This window comes from Phodopus roborovskii, unplaced genomic scaffold, assembly GCF_943737965.1.
Source record: "Phodopus roborovskii unplaced genomic scaffold, PHOROB, whole genome shotgun sequence".
Taxonomy (NCBI): Eukaryota; Metazoa; Chordata; class Mammalia; order Rodentia; family Cricetidae; genus Phodopus; species Phodopus roborovskii.
In genome coordinates, this window is record NW_026126585.1 from 1562339 (window position 1) to 1582648 (window position 20310).

Sequence of the window (20310 nt, forward strand, 5' to 3'; positions counted from 1 at the left end):
ACTCAATAGATAATTTTGGGTTCACAGAGGTTTGCCTAAATATAGTTAAATGGCTCCTTAGGGAAGAATTGAGAGAGTTAAAAATGCCAGAATACCAACTAGCTTAAGATAGAAGAGCCATAGCTGAAGTGAATGCCTACCAAAGAAGTGCAATCTGGGGTGGGGGCGGAATGAGAGATTGCTCTTTTCTGTCTCCAGTCTTTACACCAGGTCTCTGCCATATACAGAGGGAATAACAGGAACTGACATGAGAGCAAAGAGGATTTAGCACCCGTTCAAATATATCCGATATAGGTGGAGATGGTGCTCCACACCTTGGCAGAGTTAGGTGGTTCTCTATGAGTCTGAGGCCTGCCTGGCTTACAATAGAGAACCCAGACCTGTCGTGAGCTACCTAGCAAACTCTGTTTAAAGCAAGTCTTTGATACAAGGACCATTTGTTCTTCCTCTGTTCAAAAAGAGTTCATTTACCACCCCTCTACAGAAATGTATCTGTGTGGCCAGTTACCTGATAAAGCGATCATTTCTGGTGGAATGAATAAGTAAGACACAAAATACTAAGAATTGTCCAAATATGTGTTGGCATTCCTAGTTCTCTGGAAAGTAGTTTGCACATTATCCATGTCTAGTCTTTGCTCTCTGCCCCCTGGTGCTGTGTGGACATCTTTATTTCTGCAAAACCTCTGCACCTCTGCTATGATTGTACTCTAAGTCCACAAAGACAGTAAACATTTGTATATCCAACAGGGCACTTGGAGTCATGATCATTTCATGTGTCTTATGACTGAATACAGGAAAAGTAGTGCATACTCATTTTTTGTGGACCTGCTTCTGCTATCATATGGTAGTTATGATTCTGACAAAACTTGAGAATTCAGATAGTGCCACCTCCTATTTCCAAAGAGAATAAAGTTGGAAATGATCAGCTCCACAGTTCTTCAGAAGAACACAAGCTCTTCTGTTTATGAAATAGACATCCAGACGATGACAAATACCTATTTTCCTAACCTAATTCTTGGAGAAACCACAGCAGTCTACCCTATGCATGAATGGAATGGCACAGCTTTTGGCAAAAATCCTTTAGGGTGAGCAAACATAGGATTGCTTACATCAAATGATGTGTTTAGTGGACTAATATCAATAGAACAGCACCTTAGGATGGGATATTACACAGGTATTTTTGGTCTTACTGTAAAGGGACTGTATCCCACAAATTAGTTTTATGAACAGCACCATCAATGATGGAGTGTTATCTAATGTGAGACATCATGAAGCCTGTATACCCTAGGAAGAAGTGGTAGCTACAGTAGGATTAGAACACTCTGACCCTTGTTTTCTATTGTTGCTATTTGAAGGTGGAAAACACAATTGAATAACCGCATAAATCAAATAGATCTTGCCCTGCCACTGAAGTGTACCCTTGTTTCTATCAGTGTAGGAAGATGCAGATGGCTAGATTTTTCACCTGTTGTGTGTTGTGGGATTATTAAAAATTCTGAATTAGCCCTGAGACTACATACAATAATATACCATCTTGGCATGTACCCACTGTTTGCTCTACAGGCCGAATGTTCTGGTATGCAGGCCTGCACACACAGGGGTGAAGGCAGCAGAATGTGTACTATGCAGAGAGTGGTGACTGACTTTACACATTTCCCTACATGATTATATCAAAGAACATATTTATAGGTGAGGGAACCACACACACTATTTGGCTTGTACTTCCATCTCTATCCAGTCACATCATGCCCGCAAAATATGGTGCTTTCTTCTGAGGGTTCCATAAGAAAGTGTTCCACCGTGGTTTCTCTCCCTTACCTGTTGTTTTACTACTAGAGGTGCTTAGGGCTATACTTTGACATGATTTTCATTTCCAGGGGCAGAAGAATATGCAGCCAACCAACATGGTCATTTATGCAATCTTTTACAGAGCCAGAGAATTCAAATGTAGAAATTGGAAATCAAGGAGTGAAGGGCATAGGGGAAACAGACTTCAATATCTCTCATTTTATTACATGATCGTTTGTCATATTAAAGATAGAAAATTAAAAAGGGCATCTGTGTTTGAATTGCTTGAGAATAAATTCACTAGCAAAGGGATAACAATTTCCTAAAGAGGGAAAGGGTGTGTAAGAATTCAGAGAAAATTCAAGGAAAGAACACGCGTTTAGAACAATATCTCAGAGTGGTGGGCTGTGAGGCCACACCCAATCCTTACCTCTGTAGTTCTGATTGAAGCCCAGATGAAGCTAGTGAGGACTTCACTGTGCCCCTCCTGTCCAGGGCAAAGCTGCACATTCAGAGGTATGGCACTCACTAGGAAGATGGATGAGCTACTGACTGCCAAGTTACCTGCTTTTCAAATTAGGTCTGCCCTGCAAAGAAAACTGGCCAGGGTCTTATCCTTCCAGGACCTTGCTTCTAGAATTTCCTAAGACCTAAAGGGTTTGGGTGGTTGTTTTCTTTTCTTTGTCCTTATTCTAAGGCGGTCCAAGGGCAGAGTTAAAAAAATGATCAAGATTACCCAGCATTGACAAATTCAATATGCCTGTTTGAATTCTGCATAGGCTTTGCTACCAGAAGAACCCAAAGCCTGAGGTACATCACCACCTTATATAGGCAAGCAAGGCAAGTGCATGGGCACTTTTGTGTACACAGGTGCAGACTTGAAAATGTGGTTGATTTCACAAATCAAGGGCTTCCTCTTAATCCCCTGAGCTAGCGGTGGCCACACACAATAGTCAGGCCCTTACCTCTTTGGAAACAGCTCAGTTGTCATTGAACTCCAAACGTGTTCTGGAGTATGAATCCTGTTTCCCTGCACATTGTTTCTTTACTGGAACTTTCTGGAGTGGATGGATGAGGATAAATCTGCTTGGTATTTCTCATTTTTCTTGCAGCTCTTTAAGTTTTTTTTTTTTTTTCCATTTTTCCTCCCAGCTAAGAGGGCCTAAGCATTTCTCACGGAACCAATTCAGACTTTTATTTGAATTCTGTTTATGCTGCCACAATGCACACATGTGTGTATCTTTTTCTTCAGTATAGCAATACTAGGAATAACCTAGCTAACATGTTCTTGAAAAGTACAGAAGGGAGTTACAGGAGCCACTACTTCCTCAAAGCTTTTGTGAAGCCTCCTGGGTTCAGGGTTCTGTATCCATGCCTCAAGACAGATCAGCAAGAGATACACAAAGTAACTACTCACTGCCTCATCATTCTATGTGGGAAAGTGCTTAGACTCTATGGAAATGAAGATGAATTGAGTAAGGGAATACTTATGTTGCCCACATTAAACTAACACAGCTGTCTCTGGTTGCCTGTAAAATGTCACCAAAACAAATAGACCAGAAGGGTCTCCCTCTGCCGTGGGTCCCTCAGCTGGGTGTTCTTATAACGTAAGACCTTCAACTAGTCTCTTTGTTCTTACAGGTGTTATGAAGGGCTCCCATGCCAGGCAGACCTGTGGCCTCTCTCCTCTCAGCTCTCAAGGGAACCAAGTTTCCCCATGCCCTCATGGAGTCGGAGTCTTCCTGGTACTAACGTCTTAAATGGAAAAGGTTACAGACAGGACACATGACTGCAGTCTTGTCATAGTCTCACATTCACTTGGCTCATTGCTCTTTAATGAGTGTCTTAGGAAAGAATGTCCTGGATACTCTACAAATACCTACTTCAGCCACAATGCAAAACAAGACAAAATAAAATGGGAAATAAATTTTAAAAACAACAACAACAAAAATTGTCTCTAAGTCTGGCTAGATGATGTCTGCTTCAGAAGCATTTCTTTGTGGGAAAATGTAACCCAACATCCCTACCCTATCACAAGAGACCTAAAATAACAAAAATTGCTTTCTCTAGGTGGATTACTTTCCTTCATTTCCTCCTGCTCTATTGGGCTCCCCAATAGATTCTTTGCTTAAAGAATTATCTGACTCTGTCTTTCTGTTTCACAAACCCACCCTTTTTCCCCTCTCAAGCTATAATACCTAACAATATGGTATTGGGCAGAGTGTCAATGCAAATGCCCCAGAGCTCACGTCTAATGGAAGCTGGTAAGACCAAGTGCCTGAGAAACTGAAGAGTGAAGTTTAAAACTCAGCTACAAATATCAAATGTGCCTGTGTGCACACACGTCTGTTCCTTGTTTACAATAGTGAAGTCTGTGTGTCTGGTGGTCACGTTCACAATGATGCATATGTCCGTGGACTGCATTAGCCACAGCTACCTGATCTCCTGAGCTGGGGAACGGAGATCAATGCTATTGGTGGATTTGGGTGTGTTTTGGAAAATTTAGGGTGAAAGAGATAAAGAGGATACCTAAACTAAAAGACAGGAAAGAGAAGAGAAAAAGAGAGGGAAAACCCCACAAAAAAAAAAAAAAAAAAAAAAAAAAAAAAGGAGGAACAAATGACCCTGTGGCATCTCAGATGAAATATTCACGTTTGCACTCGCTGGCTGTGTTTTGCAAGTCAATGTCATTTCTAAAGGAACTGTCCAAGTTCTCTGGGTATTCCTTCTCCTTCATCTGATTGGTGCGGTGTGACTGTTTATGTTGATAGAGGAAGCGGGTCATGATGCCAATGACACAAAAGGTGATAAATGTCACCACGGCTATGACACCTGTAGGACAAAGAGGGCAAAGAGAAGAAAGTTGTCACTGAGAAAATTCAGTCTACACAAGAACATGCTTTGGAGGGAGGGAAAAAGCAATAAAGCAAAAATACAAACACAAATGTGCTCTGTATTCAGAAATAAAGGCCTGCACTGAAGTCCTTAACCTTCAGTGTCAACCAAACTTCTGAAAGCAGAATAATAAGGGAGAAAGGCTCTTTCTCTGAGAAGGCTGTGCTGACCGCCTAAGAATAACCATTGGAGTTAGAACAAGAGAGGATTTGTGTGGTTTCTGAGTTGTTTAGTTTTGTTGCTAGGGATCAAAACCAGACTTGACAGATTTTAAATACACCAATCCTTGCCAAGAATTCCTTGATCTAAATGCCACCTCCACAACCGTGTGTGTGTGTGGGGGGGGGAGGATGATTGTGTATGTGTGTGTGTTTGAATGTATATATAGGTGATGTCAAAGAACAACTTAGGAGTCTATGTTTGCCTCCCACTTTGTTTTGATGCAAGATCTCTCTTTCTGTCTCTTCCATTTCTCCATCCTGTGATACATAGTGATACCCTATTTCAAAACAAATAAATGAAGAAACTACGTAACAAGCAGCATGCATATGAAATTAGTAATTAATACCAACAAAACAATTACATTTTGGTCATCCAAAATAATATAATTTCCAAAAACATACACATATTTCATATTCCTTAAGTTGTTATTGGTTATTGTTCACTATGTTTATGTGGATAGATACCAGAGAGTTAAATATATAGAACTATCTTCCACCAAAATTTTAAAAGTTGTGATAATTTAGACCACTTCTATTTGTCATATATTCTAAACTTATTGTATAACACATTTCCCAACTATTTCAGAACATGGCAAAATAAAATGCCGAAGTTGATAGTTTAGTTTGCCTGGCAATGAATGAATTTCAATCATGAACTATAGTTTTCCAATGTGGAAGAGGTTGGCTGTTTTCCACTGCTGGGTTGAAGGGGTTATTGTAGGCTGGAAGCTGGGCAAGCTGCCCAGGATCCCCTGTGGGGCTGTGATAACCTTCCCATTCCTAGAGTGACTCAATGGAGCTTGCCAATGAGTGGGGAGTGCCAGAACCCACAGTCATTTCTCACCGATGAAAACTTACAGAAGAGCAAGTGTTATAAAATTCTAGATGACATTTACTGATTTTTAAAGAAAAATCAAGGTCCTCCTACTCTGGGATGCTACCAGTAGGACTGGTAAAGTCCTACTGCTCTCATTTCTTGGAAGCAGCTTCTATGCGGTTATTGCTACCTGCTTGCCCATCTCCTTCCTAGCCATTCTGCTCAAACCAGGAAGGCACTAACTGGATCTTTCATCCTGAATCTCTGTGTTTAGTACAGGTTTGACCCAGAACTAGAGCTGATTAAATAGAGGTAAAATGGATGTTTCCTGCCGACTTTTAAAGAACTCCATATGGTGTGGATTCCTTCATTGAAGCTACCAGAAGGCAGGGGTGAGGCGCCTGCTATGGTTATATGTCACCAACGGGAATGGATTTCCACATCTCAGGCATCTTACATTAAACAATACTTGGGACACTTTCCATGTTGCAAGACCCACGAAGGGGGGGGGCGTACATTAAACTCCTCCAGGGCATTAGACATGAGACAGAGTAAAGAGTGTGATAGGGTGAAGCCAACACAGCTCAAAAACTGTAAAGCAAGGGAAGGTGGTGGCAAATGAGCTATAAGCAGAGCAGACAAAGTCTACATCCACATCCAGATGGGCTGCTGGATTTGGCATTTCAGCCACATGGGTTTCACCCTGCTCATTAGATCTAGCCCAACTCACTGTGTAAAGGAACCCCAAAAATGACTGCAGCCCCCTCCATCTGTCTGACCATTGTGACTTCTTTCCATATGTAACTTTATGGGTCTATTTTGTCAGGGCTTTAGAAGCGACAACTAGAAGCAGGCTGCCTGTCTGTCAGTAAATACTCCAGCTGTTGGCTCAGAATGCAGCTAGTTTTTAATGGGATTCCTTGGGTGACTTCTGGTAGTCAAGAGTGTAGGGGTGCTAGGCCTAGTTTGATTGCTAGGGAAATAAATATTCATGTGATAATTGTGTTGTCTGTCTGAGAGTTAATTACTCACATTCCTAAAAATTTGAAGTTTATTGTAATGGCTAGTAGAAAGATTATAGAAGCTGTGGCTTGTGTAATGCTGCCTGCTGCATCTGGGGCAGAATGAAGCCGTGGAGCTGAGGGCACAGGAGAAGAGTCAGTTATTAATCTTGCACCATGCATGAAGAAGATAAGGGCTGGACAGACAATACCTGATTCTGGGTGCTAGACAATCACAAAGGGAAGGCTTCAAACAATTTTCTGCAGAGCAAAGGATCATAGACACTGTTGGAAACCAGCAATCTGCTAACCCCGCCCCCTAACGATGGGCGGGACACACATGGCCATGCCATCACTATGTCACTTTTTAGTCACTCACTACGGGGCGCTGCTTTCAGTAATGAAGACAAGTTACCTCCAATGACGGCAGAGTCACTTCGGACTGCATTTGTGAGGGGTTCACGTTCATCTGTCTTTCCAAAGGGATCTAGACAGAAGAAAAATCCAAAACTTAAACTTCACTCTTGTCTCAAGCGCAGGGAGAGAAAACACAGCACAATGTACAACTGGGTGGTGTAACCCGATTCCTGCAGGGAAATAGGAGCCAGCATTTTGAAAGGGACCTAAGTAAAAGGCGTCTAAAATAAGGACCTACATTCAGTCCCAGAGTCCACATTCAAGCTGAATTCTGGGGCTCAGACCTGTACTCCCAGTGAGGGAGTAGTTGGTCACATATGCAGATCAGGTAGGGAAACAAGGAAGAGGTCCTCTAAAACAAGTTGAAAAAGAAACCTGACTCCCCAAACCTCGTTCTCTTATCTACACATGCTTCATGATACACGCATACACACACTTCACAAATATTTAAAGGTGAATAAAATGTCCTGGTTACAAGCCATAATTCATGTCTTCAGTAGCTTACAGTAAGCTGTGAGATGACCTTGAGGCTGTTAGTGTTGTACCTGGTGTGTGCACTTTCAGTCATCTGCTTGGTCATCTGCTTTACTGGAGAATTCCTAAGAATGACATCTGCACTTTGCTTCACCCTTTCCCCTGTGCCTCAGTGTGCCCTTGAACTGCATGAATACCTGAGTCTACTGACCAGGGTTCCAAAAGACGGGAAGAATTAGTTCCTCAGAGCAACCCTCATCGGAGGAGCAGCTGTCCAGGGTATACTCTTAATCTCTGAGCCATTGCTGTTGTCCAATTTATTTTTCTTTTAAGACAGCATCTCTTATATGCTGGACTTGGAAGGATGAGAGAGCAGAGATATAGGAAGACATGAAGTAAGGGAGAGAGGGAGAGAGGAAAGGAGGGATGGAGAAAACATGAGACAAAGAATGAGATAGCTAGAGACAGGGAGGAAGAGGATAAGTAAAGGGCCCTCAGAGGCCAGCATCTAGTAAATGTGGCTTTGGCAGGCTTTACCCGCTCCCACTTCCCTCTCCTTTGTAAACCATAGATTACATCCCTAAAGCTAGCCCTCAAGTTCTGTTACCTTATTTGGACATTTTCTTATGCCACACTCATTTCTGAAAATGAATACCAAAGTCCAGCAATCAAAAATCCCCCCTTTGGTTCATCTAATCAATATTCCCCATCAAAATATATCACTGCATCATAGCAAATTATAACACAGAACTCTTCTTTTTCCCATCTTAAGATGACCCCTGTAAGGTCATTTGCTGCTGTTTTTTCTTCGTGAGGCAGAAAGCAGCCACATCTTGCCACCATTTAATAAAGGATCTCTTGGTGAAAACAGGTGTTTAGATGTCTTTCATGTCTATGCAAGGTCTTCAGAGAGGAGAAAGACCCACACATGCCTCTCTTCAATAGAGAAGGAAATAAAGAGGGATAAAGAAGGAGTCGGGAAAGGTAAGATGGGAGTTTGGGTCATAGGGAGTCAAAATGAGACAGGGGGAAATGGAAGAGCTAGGAAGAGAGAGCAGCAGGAAAGTAAGGAAGCAGAGAGTCATGGAGGGAGCAAGGTGGGGGGGAAATGGCAAACATTTAGCTAGTCTACCTTCCATGCCCACAAGCTTCCTTACTCTGACATACCCCTAGGCCAAGCTTCCTTCCTGGAATTCCTCATGCTTCTCCATGAATACTCAAAATCTTAACTGTCTACAGTTCACATCTTTCCTTTTACTCAACAGATCATACTGGTTCCAATGTTATTTAGTCCATGCACTACTTTTAACATTATAAATAACATAGTTCTGATGTTAACCCAGATTTCTCCATTTCTAACATGTTTTGATGTTGATAGGTTAATACATATTAATTTGCTTCATTACTTCTAATTCTCTAGTGTTTACTAAAGCTACAGAGAAAACATTTCAGATCTGCCAAGATAACATTTTCAGTAGTATTGTGGATGATCAGGCTCTACAAAGTAACCCTTATTACAGTGATAACATATTTCAAGAGTGTCACCTTTGCATCGCTGATCAACACTGAATATTATATTTTAAAATCAATCTTATATATTTAATTCTTCCTCCTTCAAAACTAAATTACTTAGCCTAAATACATAAACACATCCTCAATTGTGAATCCACCCATCCTCCACCTGCCGTCTAAGATCTATCTACCTACAATTTATCTGTCCATCTATTTATCTGGCTACCATTTTTCTGTCAATGATTTGATAATATATGTGGATATATATTTGCATATCTATATTTGGTAAGGACTCCAATTTTAAAGTATAATATTAGACATTGCTTGACAACTAAGCCGAGGTGAGTTTCACCCAGAACTAAACATATTAGATTTCACCAGAAATATGTAATGGCACTTACACATTTCCTTTAAGAATGGTCTTCAGCCATCTGAGAGTGTCAATGAACAATTTGAGTCATATGATATCAGTCTATAGCTGAATACTGATATATTGGAATAAATGAAGTAAACTAATGAATTAAAACTTTTTTCTGAATTTTATGACTCTTTTGGAGACCTTGCTGGCCAGGGTGTGAAACAATTTTCTTGGAGTTGGTGCATTCTCCCTGCAAAGGAGTTTTTTAAGATTCAGAATTAAATGGAGGGTCATTAATACTCAGCAAGTAAACTCAGAAACTCCAGTAAGTCCCTGAAACTTAACAGGTTAGGTAGGGACCGCCTTTCCTAAGCTTATATAAGTAGTAAGGACTGATTATAGACACTCTCATATCAGTCAAGATGCTTGGGATGTTCTCAGACAGAGCAGCCTGAATGGGACAGGGATTAGCAAGACTGCCCGAAAGATGTACTCTTTTACCTGTTGAGCTGCAAAAACTTTTGGAGTGAGCTCCAGAGTTTCAGCCTATATGAACCATCATCCATGTTTGGAAAAGCTTTAGAGTAGAAGCTGTATTTGAATAATTCCTATTCCACTGAGTGACCTATCACCCATAGTCCAGTAAATGACCCTAGTAAGGCTCATCAGTTCTCTGAAGTAAGTACTTTTTTTTTTTTTTTCACATCTCACCAGGAATAGTGTCACACAGTGCTAGGCTAATTAATTCCTAGGGGCAGTAAATGCTTTATACATAGGCATGCCTTTCACACACACACACACAAACCTGCCAGTTCACAGTCTTCATCTTCATCTACCCTGCTTCCTAACTCATACTTCCCAAGTAAATGTGCCCTCCCTACCAAACACCACAGAGATCACTACGGGGCAGACAGAAGTAATCTCCATAGCACAAGTTTGCTCAAAGTTATGCAACAGATCCAGCCCTAAAGGGCTCAAGCTTCCCTGTCTTGATTCACTTCCTTCAAAGAGAGGATCTAATCAAGTCCCTATTCCCATTTCCCCCAGTTAATTTAGCTGTTGAATACCCTCCATGCCTCTTTATGTGGGTAAGATAAATACATAGCTAGATTGACTAATTGATTGACGGTGATGGCTGAATATATGATAGATGGGTGACACATGCTCATTAATAAGGACACACATACATACACACACACATTTCCCTTTTTCTGAGATCAGTAATGAATCATTTTTCTAACTTCTACCACTTGCCTTTTGGTAACAGCTATCCTGAGATTGATAAACATTCCATTGTCGCAGAAATTGTCATCCCTGATGATTGATGGTGTTGGTAATTTTCATGTTGTCATACTTCTCATGTAGTACTATTCTATTGGCCATTTTTATGTCACTTTGGAAAAATGTACATGTGGATGCTTCTTCTAATTTTAACAAGGTTATTTATTCTCTTCCTATTGAGTTAAATCAATTAATATGTATTGACTACCAAGAAATAGAGAGACCAGAAATCTTTGCTCATGGCGCACACATTTATTTTTCATTTTATTTATCATTTCATTTGCTGTACAGAGCCAGTTTTATTTAGATGCCACTGTACTCACTCATTAATTTTTGCTTTCACTATATGCATTTTACTCATATTAATACATCATTTTCAAAACTAATATCAAGGATATTTTTTCTATAGTTTTTTGAAAGTTTTAATGTTTCAAAACTTATAATCCAAGTAATGATTTCTAGGTCAAGTATTTTTTATAGAGTAAGACAATGATCCAATTGAATGATTTTCTTTTACTTAGCTAACCCCAGGGAATTTATGAAGACACTATCCTTTTCTCTAGTGCTTCCCAAACATGCCTATATTTACTTCTGGGTTCTCTAATCTTTGCCTTTGTCTTTATATCTGTTTCAATGACAGTAATATATAATTTTGATTATTATGCTTTTCAAATATAATGTGAAATTAGGGACTGTGATTACTATAGCTGTCTATAATCTGTGACCATTTTAGTGTTATTCACAATAACCAAGATGTAGAAGCAACTAAAGTATAAATAGATGGTTGTAAAGTGAAATTGTGCTTCTATAAACATAGATATATGTTCAAGTGTATACAAACACACATACACATACACACACATGACAACACATAAACACACTGGAATATTAGTTAATCACACAAAAATATGATCTCTTCATTTAAAAAGAATGTGGATGAAAACAATATCAGATCAAGTGGAATAAGTCAGCTATAATAAAGAAAAGTAATGTATGATTTCACTAATATTCAGAATCTAAAGAAAAAAGACATAAACAAAACTGAGAGCCAAACATAATGATACTTGACAGCAGCTTGGGCTTTGTTGGTTAAAGAATACAAATTTTATCATGAATAAACAAGATCAGAACATGAACAAATATGTTTTTATGATAAAACCTTTCATCAGACACATAAACACACAGTGTAACTAGGTAAAATGATTTGTTGCAGACTATGTATTTATGTATTTATTTATATATTTGTGTGGATGGTACACATGTGTTATTCCAGTGTAGAGGTGAGAGTTTTAATTCTGATGCTATTTTAATCTTTTTGATTGTCATGTTTTGAGACTACATCTTTGACTAAATCTGGAGGTCACTAATTCAGATAGGTTGGCCTGCCAGGAAGCTTCAGGTATCTTTTCTTTAGCCCAGCACTGTGTTACAAATGCTCACTGCCATACCTAGCTTTTTATCTGTTGCCTGGGGATTTAACTTTGGTCTTCCTGATTGGATAGCAAGCATTTTAGCCACTGAATCTTATTTCCAGCCCCCTTCCTACTAATTCAATAAAAAGCAATCATTGTATAACACATACACTTTATAACATTTTACATTTCATATGTCTGTAAGTTTGTTACTTCTTCCTCCAAAAATCTAGAGCATCATACTAAAGTTAGCATTATCTAAGTCACTATTCTGATGTTTTAATGCCCCTTAAAAACTTCAATCCTTATTTCAATTTCCACTTAAACAATAGTGACTAATGCACAGACATATTATGTATATGCACCTGATTCTACATGGAACTTCACATTAATTAAAACTGTCCATCCCTTAAACTATAATTATAGTAAAGGTATGTGTAGTCAATTTTAATTTTAACTTGTTAGTTACTGATTTTCAATCACCTAAATGGACAGTATCTATATATTGTTAAATTTCATACTTAAAATGTATTATTAATTAAAGTAATTAGTATTCTAATGTTCATACCCTTCTCTTTTTATTTTTATTCACCAGTTTGTGTGATGGTTATTGTTAGTAATCATTTTGACAGAATCTAAAATCACCTGAGATACAGACTTCTGGGTATATTTGTGGAATTATCTTGATTTCTTCACTGAGGTGAGTGCAACTACCCACTATAGCTGGCATCTCTCCCTCAGGGATCCTGGACTGTATAAATAGAGAATGACATGAATACTTCCATGTGTACATCATGTACCCTGATTATATGTGTGACATAATCAGATATGTGAAGCTCCTATCATCTCAGTTCCCGATTGTGATGGATTGAATGCTTGAACTGTGAAGCAGAATAAACCTTTATCCTATAATTTGCTTCCATCAGAGTGTATTGAGAATATAGATATGATAATTGAGAAGTCAAGTTACAATATGTAACCATTTATAATCATACAAGTAACAAGCTGAGTGCTGCTGGCCAACTCTTTATTTCTATAGGATAGCAGAAGTGTTGTTAGTGATAGAAACTCAAGAGAGCATCTTCTGGGAATTACCTGATGAAGAATGCACAGTGGTCACTGCATTCATATCAGAGTCCACCATGGAGCCACAGCTGGATTCTGTTAAGGTCCCCTGGACTGTCACGGGTGCGATGTTGGCATGGCGGAGAGCTGCTTTCAATGGTGCTATGTGGTTGTATTGAACTGAAGAAAGGCATCCAACAAAACCTAAGGTGTTTGCTCTAGCAAGTTCTGGATCCAACCCAAGAGTTTCTGCAAAAAAGTAAAAAAGAACCACAGATTTGAGGTTTTCAAAATGTTCTATGTATTTTCTTTGCCCATTAACAAAATTGACCGAAATTTCCTTGTTATTCTTTGCATAAGGAAAGTATGCATATATCCCTCTTCCTCATATGAACTGCACATTTACAGCAGGCATTAACTAAAATGATTGAAACTCCCTTGTTATTCTCTGAATAAGGAAACTATAGATATCTCTCTTGCACATCTCAGCTGCAGGATTCCACTGTATCTCATTAAAAGGGGTTATGACTATCTCTGCTTTGATACTTGTTTCAAGCTTCAAATTTTTCATCCATGTATTTATGAAATATAGAAAGGATAATCTAGCTGTATCATACTCTCATCAAATGCTAGATATTTCAAAGAATTTGGATCTCTCTCCTCATCACTTACTTACCTATGGTTGTAAGTGATTAACACAAGCAAATCACAACACTTATTACAACATTTGATTCACAATTCCAACAAGGGAGAAATAATAAAAAGGAAGCAAAAGGATTAGAAATGAACATGTATCTCCTAGAGATGCCCATGCTTGTTGTCTTCAGGCATCAGACTAGACTGTAGGAGTAAGCATCTCTACCTGCATCATTTCTCTTTATCGTACTGATTGGGAACTAATTGGGTAGATGGCTTTTTGCCTATGAACATATTCAAATTCCTAGGATATTTTTTAGTCTTTGTAAAAAGATGAAGATGCAATCATTTGAGATTCACAGCAAGATCAAATGTCTCATTTTCTTCAAGACATCTCATTCCTTTTCTTAAAGGGGATCATTTGAACAAATTGCTATGGTGCAATTACACAAAACTGCAATGCATAATGAACAGTATTTTTCTTAAGGTATAATAGTTTCGACATAACTAGATGGTTCAACTGGTTATTTTATTATGATAAGCCTTTTAGTTTCTGGAAGAGGGACAGGGATTTTCTTACCTACCAGCATACATTATAATTTTATTTTGATTCATAAATGGTCAAACAGTGTCTTCCTTGAACTCTAAGAATACATTATTCTGGGAGCATTAAGGAAAAGATGTGAGGACTTTTTGGTAGAAAATGAGATGTTAATAGTTCTTAGTAATTCTTGCCCTCCTATTTCTCCTCTAATTATTTTCTTTTAAGAAGATTTATTCTTATTCCCCTCCCTGTCTCTCTCTCCTGTGTGTGAGTGTGTGTGTATGTGTGCTTATTCATCTCCACCCAAGTGTATTTGTGTGTGTGTGTGTGTGTGTGTGCTTGTAGAGGACAAATGGGGGTGTCAGATGCCCCAAAGCAATAATTACCTTTGTGTATGCCAGCAACAAAACTAAGGTCCTCTACTCTTAACCATGGAGCCATCTCTCTAGCCCCCTTAACTTCTGTCTTCACCTTACTCTTTCCCTTCAATGTTCACCAAAAAAAGAGCTTGTCCCTTGTCTTTTCTTATATGCAAAACCAGTATTATTTCATGTGGCCAATATAATGCACTATCAACGGTTTAAATAGCCTAAATTGCTTAAAACACAGATTCATTATCTTTAACCTCTGTAGGTTGGAGGCCTGGCAGTGCTCATTGGGCTTAAAAGCATGTCCATATTTCTTCTGGATGTCCAGCTGCAGTCTTTGCTCCGACCCAGCCTCCTTTGCTTTTCTTCATGATAAGCAATGTTGCTGCATTCCTCTGTGCCTTTTTTCCCACACTTCCTTTATGATTCTGCTCTTTACTTCCTTATTTCACTCTTAAAGGCCCCACTAGATACAGTGGTTTCATCCAAATAACCGAAAAGAGTCTGGATTGAGGATCTGGCTCAGCCATTAAAGTGGTTGTCAAGTCAGGTATGTCGAACACATGGTGGTTATTGACTGGTAGTTCGTGGAACTAGCCACTGATGAGTAGTGTTTGATGGGCAGAATGATACAGAAGCAAAAAACTAGAGAAGGGAAGTATGAACTGGAATCACATCCTGGTACTGAAGAATTACAAAGTAGTGGAAAGCCATGTTTCATTGTACGAGGCCTTCAGAGTTAAGGAAAGAGTGCCACTTCTCATTCCAGGAGCTAACTGGAAGGAAGTCTGAATGAATCCAAGGAGGATATCCCTATAGAGATTGTCACAAATCAAAGGCCTTTGTACGGACATAGGCACATAGAGAAAATATGGATGAAATGCTAGAATGTGGCATTCTTTCCATAATGGAAGATGTGTGTGACATAAAGTGAGATCTCTGGGAATGTTTGTTGCACACACATTAAGATTGCAGATGATGAGAGATTTCTGAAAAGAATTACTGTGTAGACTCAGACTCTTGTTATAGGACTCAGTTGGTTAAAAGCACTTATCCTTGAGTATGATGACCTCATTCCATCTGAAAACCCCACAATGGAGAAAGAACACCAAACTTGTCTGTTGCACATGTGCATATACACACACACCAATAATAGAAAGTGAGCTTGTATAAAATAATAATAAAGACAACACGCTCTATTAGTGGGCTCAGGTAATTAGTTATCTGATATGGTAAAACAAAACAAAAATCCCATAAAGGAGAATTTAAAAGATTTTACCTCTCATCGTATTATAAACCTGTAAGTGGGGAATAATTAGTTCCTCCAAATCTTCAATATTTATCAACCATTAAGGAGCCACTATAAAATATGGGAGCATTTTTTTAACTTTTATTTCTTTTCTTTTCTTTTTTGTGTTTGTTTTTCAAGACAAGATTTCTCTGTATTGGTTTGTAACCTGTTCTAGAACACTCTTTGCAGACCAGGCTGGCCTCTATCTCACACAGATCCACCTGCCTCTTCCTGCAGTAGAATTGGGATAAAAGACTTCTGCCACCACCTCCTGGCTCTATTTCCATTTTGAATTCCATGTCTATGTGTGTTTGTACACACTCATGGGTACAGTGCCTACAGAAGCCAGAAGAGGGCATCCGATCCCCAAGAAGCTATGGTGGAAATAAATTTACATAAAATACATAAAAAAGGTCACAACATTAAGGAAAGCTCAATACATTGGACAAATATTTCACAAGTCACTGAACTTTGTATCCAAGACAGGATATATTTTATAATCAGCTTATCTGAGTGGTGAGGCTATCATTGAACTAGATGCCAAAGAAGTCAGACAAAGGCAACTGACAAAGTAGCTTCTCCCAGGCATGCAGTACAGATATCTAAATCTCACCACCGAATATACTAGTGTAATGCTCCGTTCTCAAGATTTCCTAATATACATGACTTCAGTTCAAGTGAGGAGAACCATGAAGTTTCTCTTCATAAAACGTGCTACCATTTGCAAAGGCGAGAATCTATAAAGAAAAACAAACAAACAAACAAACAAAAAAAAAAAAAAAAAACAAAAAGCATTTCTAACTTCCTTATTGGGAACTGGGAACAGACTTGAGTTGCACTCTGTGAACATACTTTCAAACAATAACAAATAACCGTGTCTACCCCTGCCCTGAAATGCTGACAGTGAAGCAATATGGGACACTGGGTAGACTTAAGCTGATGGATTTTGCTAGAATACCAAAGAACTTCTTCCGTATCTCTAAGGTTTGATTTTACCCTCTGCCAACCAATGGTCATCGTGTCTGCCACAAAAAGATTAGGAGAATAAAATAATACCTGTAAATCTTAGCTGAGTGTTCATAAATGCATTTTTGGTGGCTATAATTTTTTTGCTTACATGTTCTAATATGCATTTATGAAGCCCAACATGATGGAGTCACATGGCATGGAGTGGTCATTTTACATCTTAATTTTGGTTGGGAAGATAGCTATATAAATATGAATGTCTATTACATACACTTGAGAATTTGTATTTGAATTCCCATGGCTTACATGAAAGAAGCTGGATTTCAAAGCCTTTGCCTCTAACACCAGAATTTTAGGGTTAATGTTAGCAGATTCTGGAAGCTCCCTGGCCAGCCAGTGTAGAGTTTAAGACAAGCTTTCAATAAATGGAGAAATTGTCTCAAGGGAATGAGCTGAGGAGATATAATGGACCGTAGTTGATATTTTTCTCTTGCCTCCATATGAATGTTCAAGTATGTACACACATGTTATATATATACTTCATATATATATATATATATATATATATATATATATATATATATGTTCTTACCCCCCAGATATACATGAAAGTGTGAGTTATATATACAAACACACACACACACACGTGCACACATAAACACTTAGCTATTCATATATAGTGTGTTTATAGCTCACACTTTTGCCTTTATCTGGGAATAAGAACACTTAAAATACATTCTTACATTTTTTTGTTTTTCAAATGAATAGCACATTCTCTGTGTGGGCCTACTTATTCTTTTGTTTGTTTGAGACAGTTCAGATTATCTTGAAACATAATTCTCCTGTTCCAGTCTCTCAGGTTTTATAATGACAGGCTCTTGCCAACCCAACTGGCTCACAACATGATTCAATTATCTTTAGTCACCATAACATACAATAGAATTCTTGAAATTGCTCACCATCACTGAAATTTTGATTTTTTTTTTTTTGATTAACATCTAACCATACTAAATGCCTGTTCTTAATGGTGTAGTGTCAGACATGCTATTATCTTTATTGCTTCTATTGTTTGTCAGTTTCAAATTACTTTGCCTAAGTTTGATATCCCTTCAATATATCCAAGGAATATAATACCCAAGAATTGAAATGCAACATTTGCTATCCTTATTGGGAAATTTGAATAAACGTTAGTCAAACTTTGAATGACTCAGTTGATAATTTATGAAAGACTAACTTTTTCAGTCATTTTAAATATTTTATTGTTATATTTATGTGTGTGCGCGTGTGTGTGTGTGTGTTGAATTCATACTACCATGTTTGTGAAAGGTACTCACAGAGATCTAAGAGGACCCTTACATTTGTTTATGTGCCACCAACCATGAGTGATGGGAATTGAACTGGCTGTTCTATAGAAGAATAGAAAGTTCTCCTAACCACTGAGGTCTCTCTCCAGGCCATTTTTCGGGTATTTTGAAATCTGACTTTTCACCTTAATTGTAAACAAAGCCAAAGAATGAAGCACAAAATTAGTCGTAGCCTGAATGCACAGTAGTCAGCAAGTTTTGATGTGGAGAAAAGAACAGTGCTAATCTATTCAGGCAGCTTTAGTGTAATTTTTTATCATTTAAAAAAGTCCAAGAAGAGGTCACAAATTGCTCAATATAGACTTAGCTTTGCAATGTAACATGACATTTGCTATATGTCAAAAGTCATTTATAGTATTTGAATCTCTAAGTGTCATAAAACAAGCCAGGCAGGGCCACATGACCCTGGCTTAGAAAAGTAAAATGCTGTACAAGGATAAAATATGAATCAAGGTAACTGTTATAAATGGAGATATGAGCGTACTTTCCTTTTTCTAAGAAGTAATGGTTTCAGGTGATATATCTTATGGAAGAGACAGATGCCTGGCTGTGAGAAGACAGAGGGAAATGTTGGCACACCTAAGGCAAGGGGTGGCATAGAATATGAAAGCTCCCCAGGAAAATTAATAATAATTTTCATAGTCTTTGTGCAAGCAGATGTCTGATGGGAAGAGGTTTCGGCGCTTAGGCCATCCACTGGAGCAATGGAACCTACAAATGAACAGTCTCAAAAGAGAATTTGTTTCCCTTCCACACCTGAATTTGGGAAGGAACATATTATGGGGATATGAAGTTAACTGAAGAAGGTAAGTGTGGGAATATGATTGCATTCTCCTATATACATGTATGAAATTCTCTGAGGTACAGGAAAAGTGTAATAATACAAAAGCTAAATTCTCCCTTGGTTATAATAAAACGCCTGACTAGTGAAGATTATTCTGTACAAAAGTAAGGCAATCATGAAAAATAAAATAAGAAAAAAACATTTAGATGTTTAAATATATGATTAGACAATTATGGTATAGATGGTTCATGGCCCATATATTCAGAAGCACTAGTGTAGTGTAGCTATTTCGCATTTGAAACATTCCTTTCCTGTAGGAGGCTCCTTGAGTCTCAGGATATAAATAGAACCTTTAAGTCTCAGAAAGCAAAATATCTCAAATGTATAAGAATTTCACAAAACTTAATATGTTTACATGATAACAATAGCCAAGGTAAGGTGACTCTAACCAATCAATCTTCCTGAAAGTTGTATAGAAATCTTCAGTGGGCAAATTTCACAAGTCATCATTCTGGATGTGGAGGTATTTTCAGGGATACAGGCTTCACAAGTCATCATACTGGATAGTGTGGGATTTTCAGGGATGCAGCTTTTGCGGGTTATTATTCTGTATGAGGTGGGATGCACCTGCTTTTCAGTCTACATGTTCCTGTTATTAACCCCTCACTCATATTCTCTTGTAAGTAACCCAGATAAATTCACATGCTCATTAAGCTGGACTTTTGTGGGATCCTTACTATGCTCTGCCATGGGTTTCCTATCTAGGTTGAATAGAAATTTGACTCTCACAGGATGACACACAACGGTCTTAAGAAACTTTCATTGCAATAAATGTAGTTGAGCTGACATATTCATACTTTTGTTTTCCATTTCATTGATAAACACAGTGAGCAAAATCAACTTGAGAAAGAAAGAGGTGAATTGGCTTGCATTTTAAATCCACAATCAATCAATCACTGAAGGAAATCAGGGTAGGAACTCAAGGCAGGAACCGTGAAGGAAGAATGCTTAGCTGGTTTCCTTTTTGTGTGATTTTTGAGTTCATAGTCATTTAACTTTCTTACAGAGCCCAGAAATATCTTTGTAAGAATGGTATCACCTAAAGTAGACTGGGCC

At 38.4% G+C, this 20310-nt stretch overlaps 1 protein-coding gene across 1 annotated transcript in view; it reads right to left on the reverse strand.

Moving 5' to 3' along the window:
- Positions 1–4301: 4301 nt before the first annotated feature.
- Positions 4302–20310, reverse strand: part of LOC127236381 (contactin-associated protein like 5-1-like) — a 159895-nt gene continuing 143886 nt past the window's right edge. Inside the window, exons 10-12 of the mRNA XM_051204006.1 lie at positions 13272–13490; positions 7138–7209; positions 4302–4620 (exon numbers count right to left, since the gene is read on the reverse strand). Of these exons, the coding sequence (XP_051059963.1) occupies positions 4424–4620; positions 7138–7209; positions 13272–13490 (488 nt within the window). The 3' untranslated portion in view covers positions 4302–4423. The remainder of the gene's footprint in view (positions 4621–7137; positions 7210–13271; positions 13491–20310) is intronic.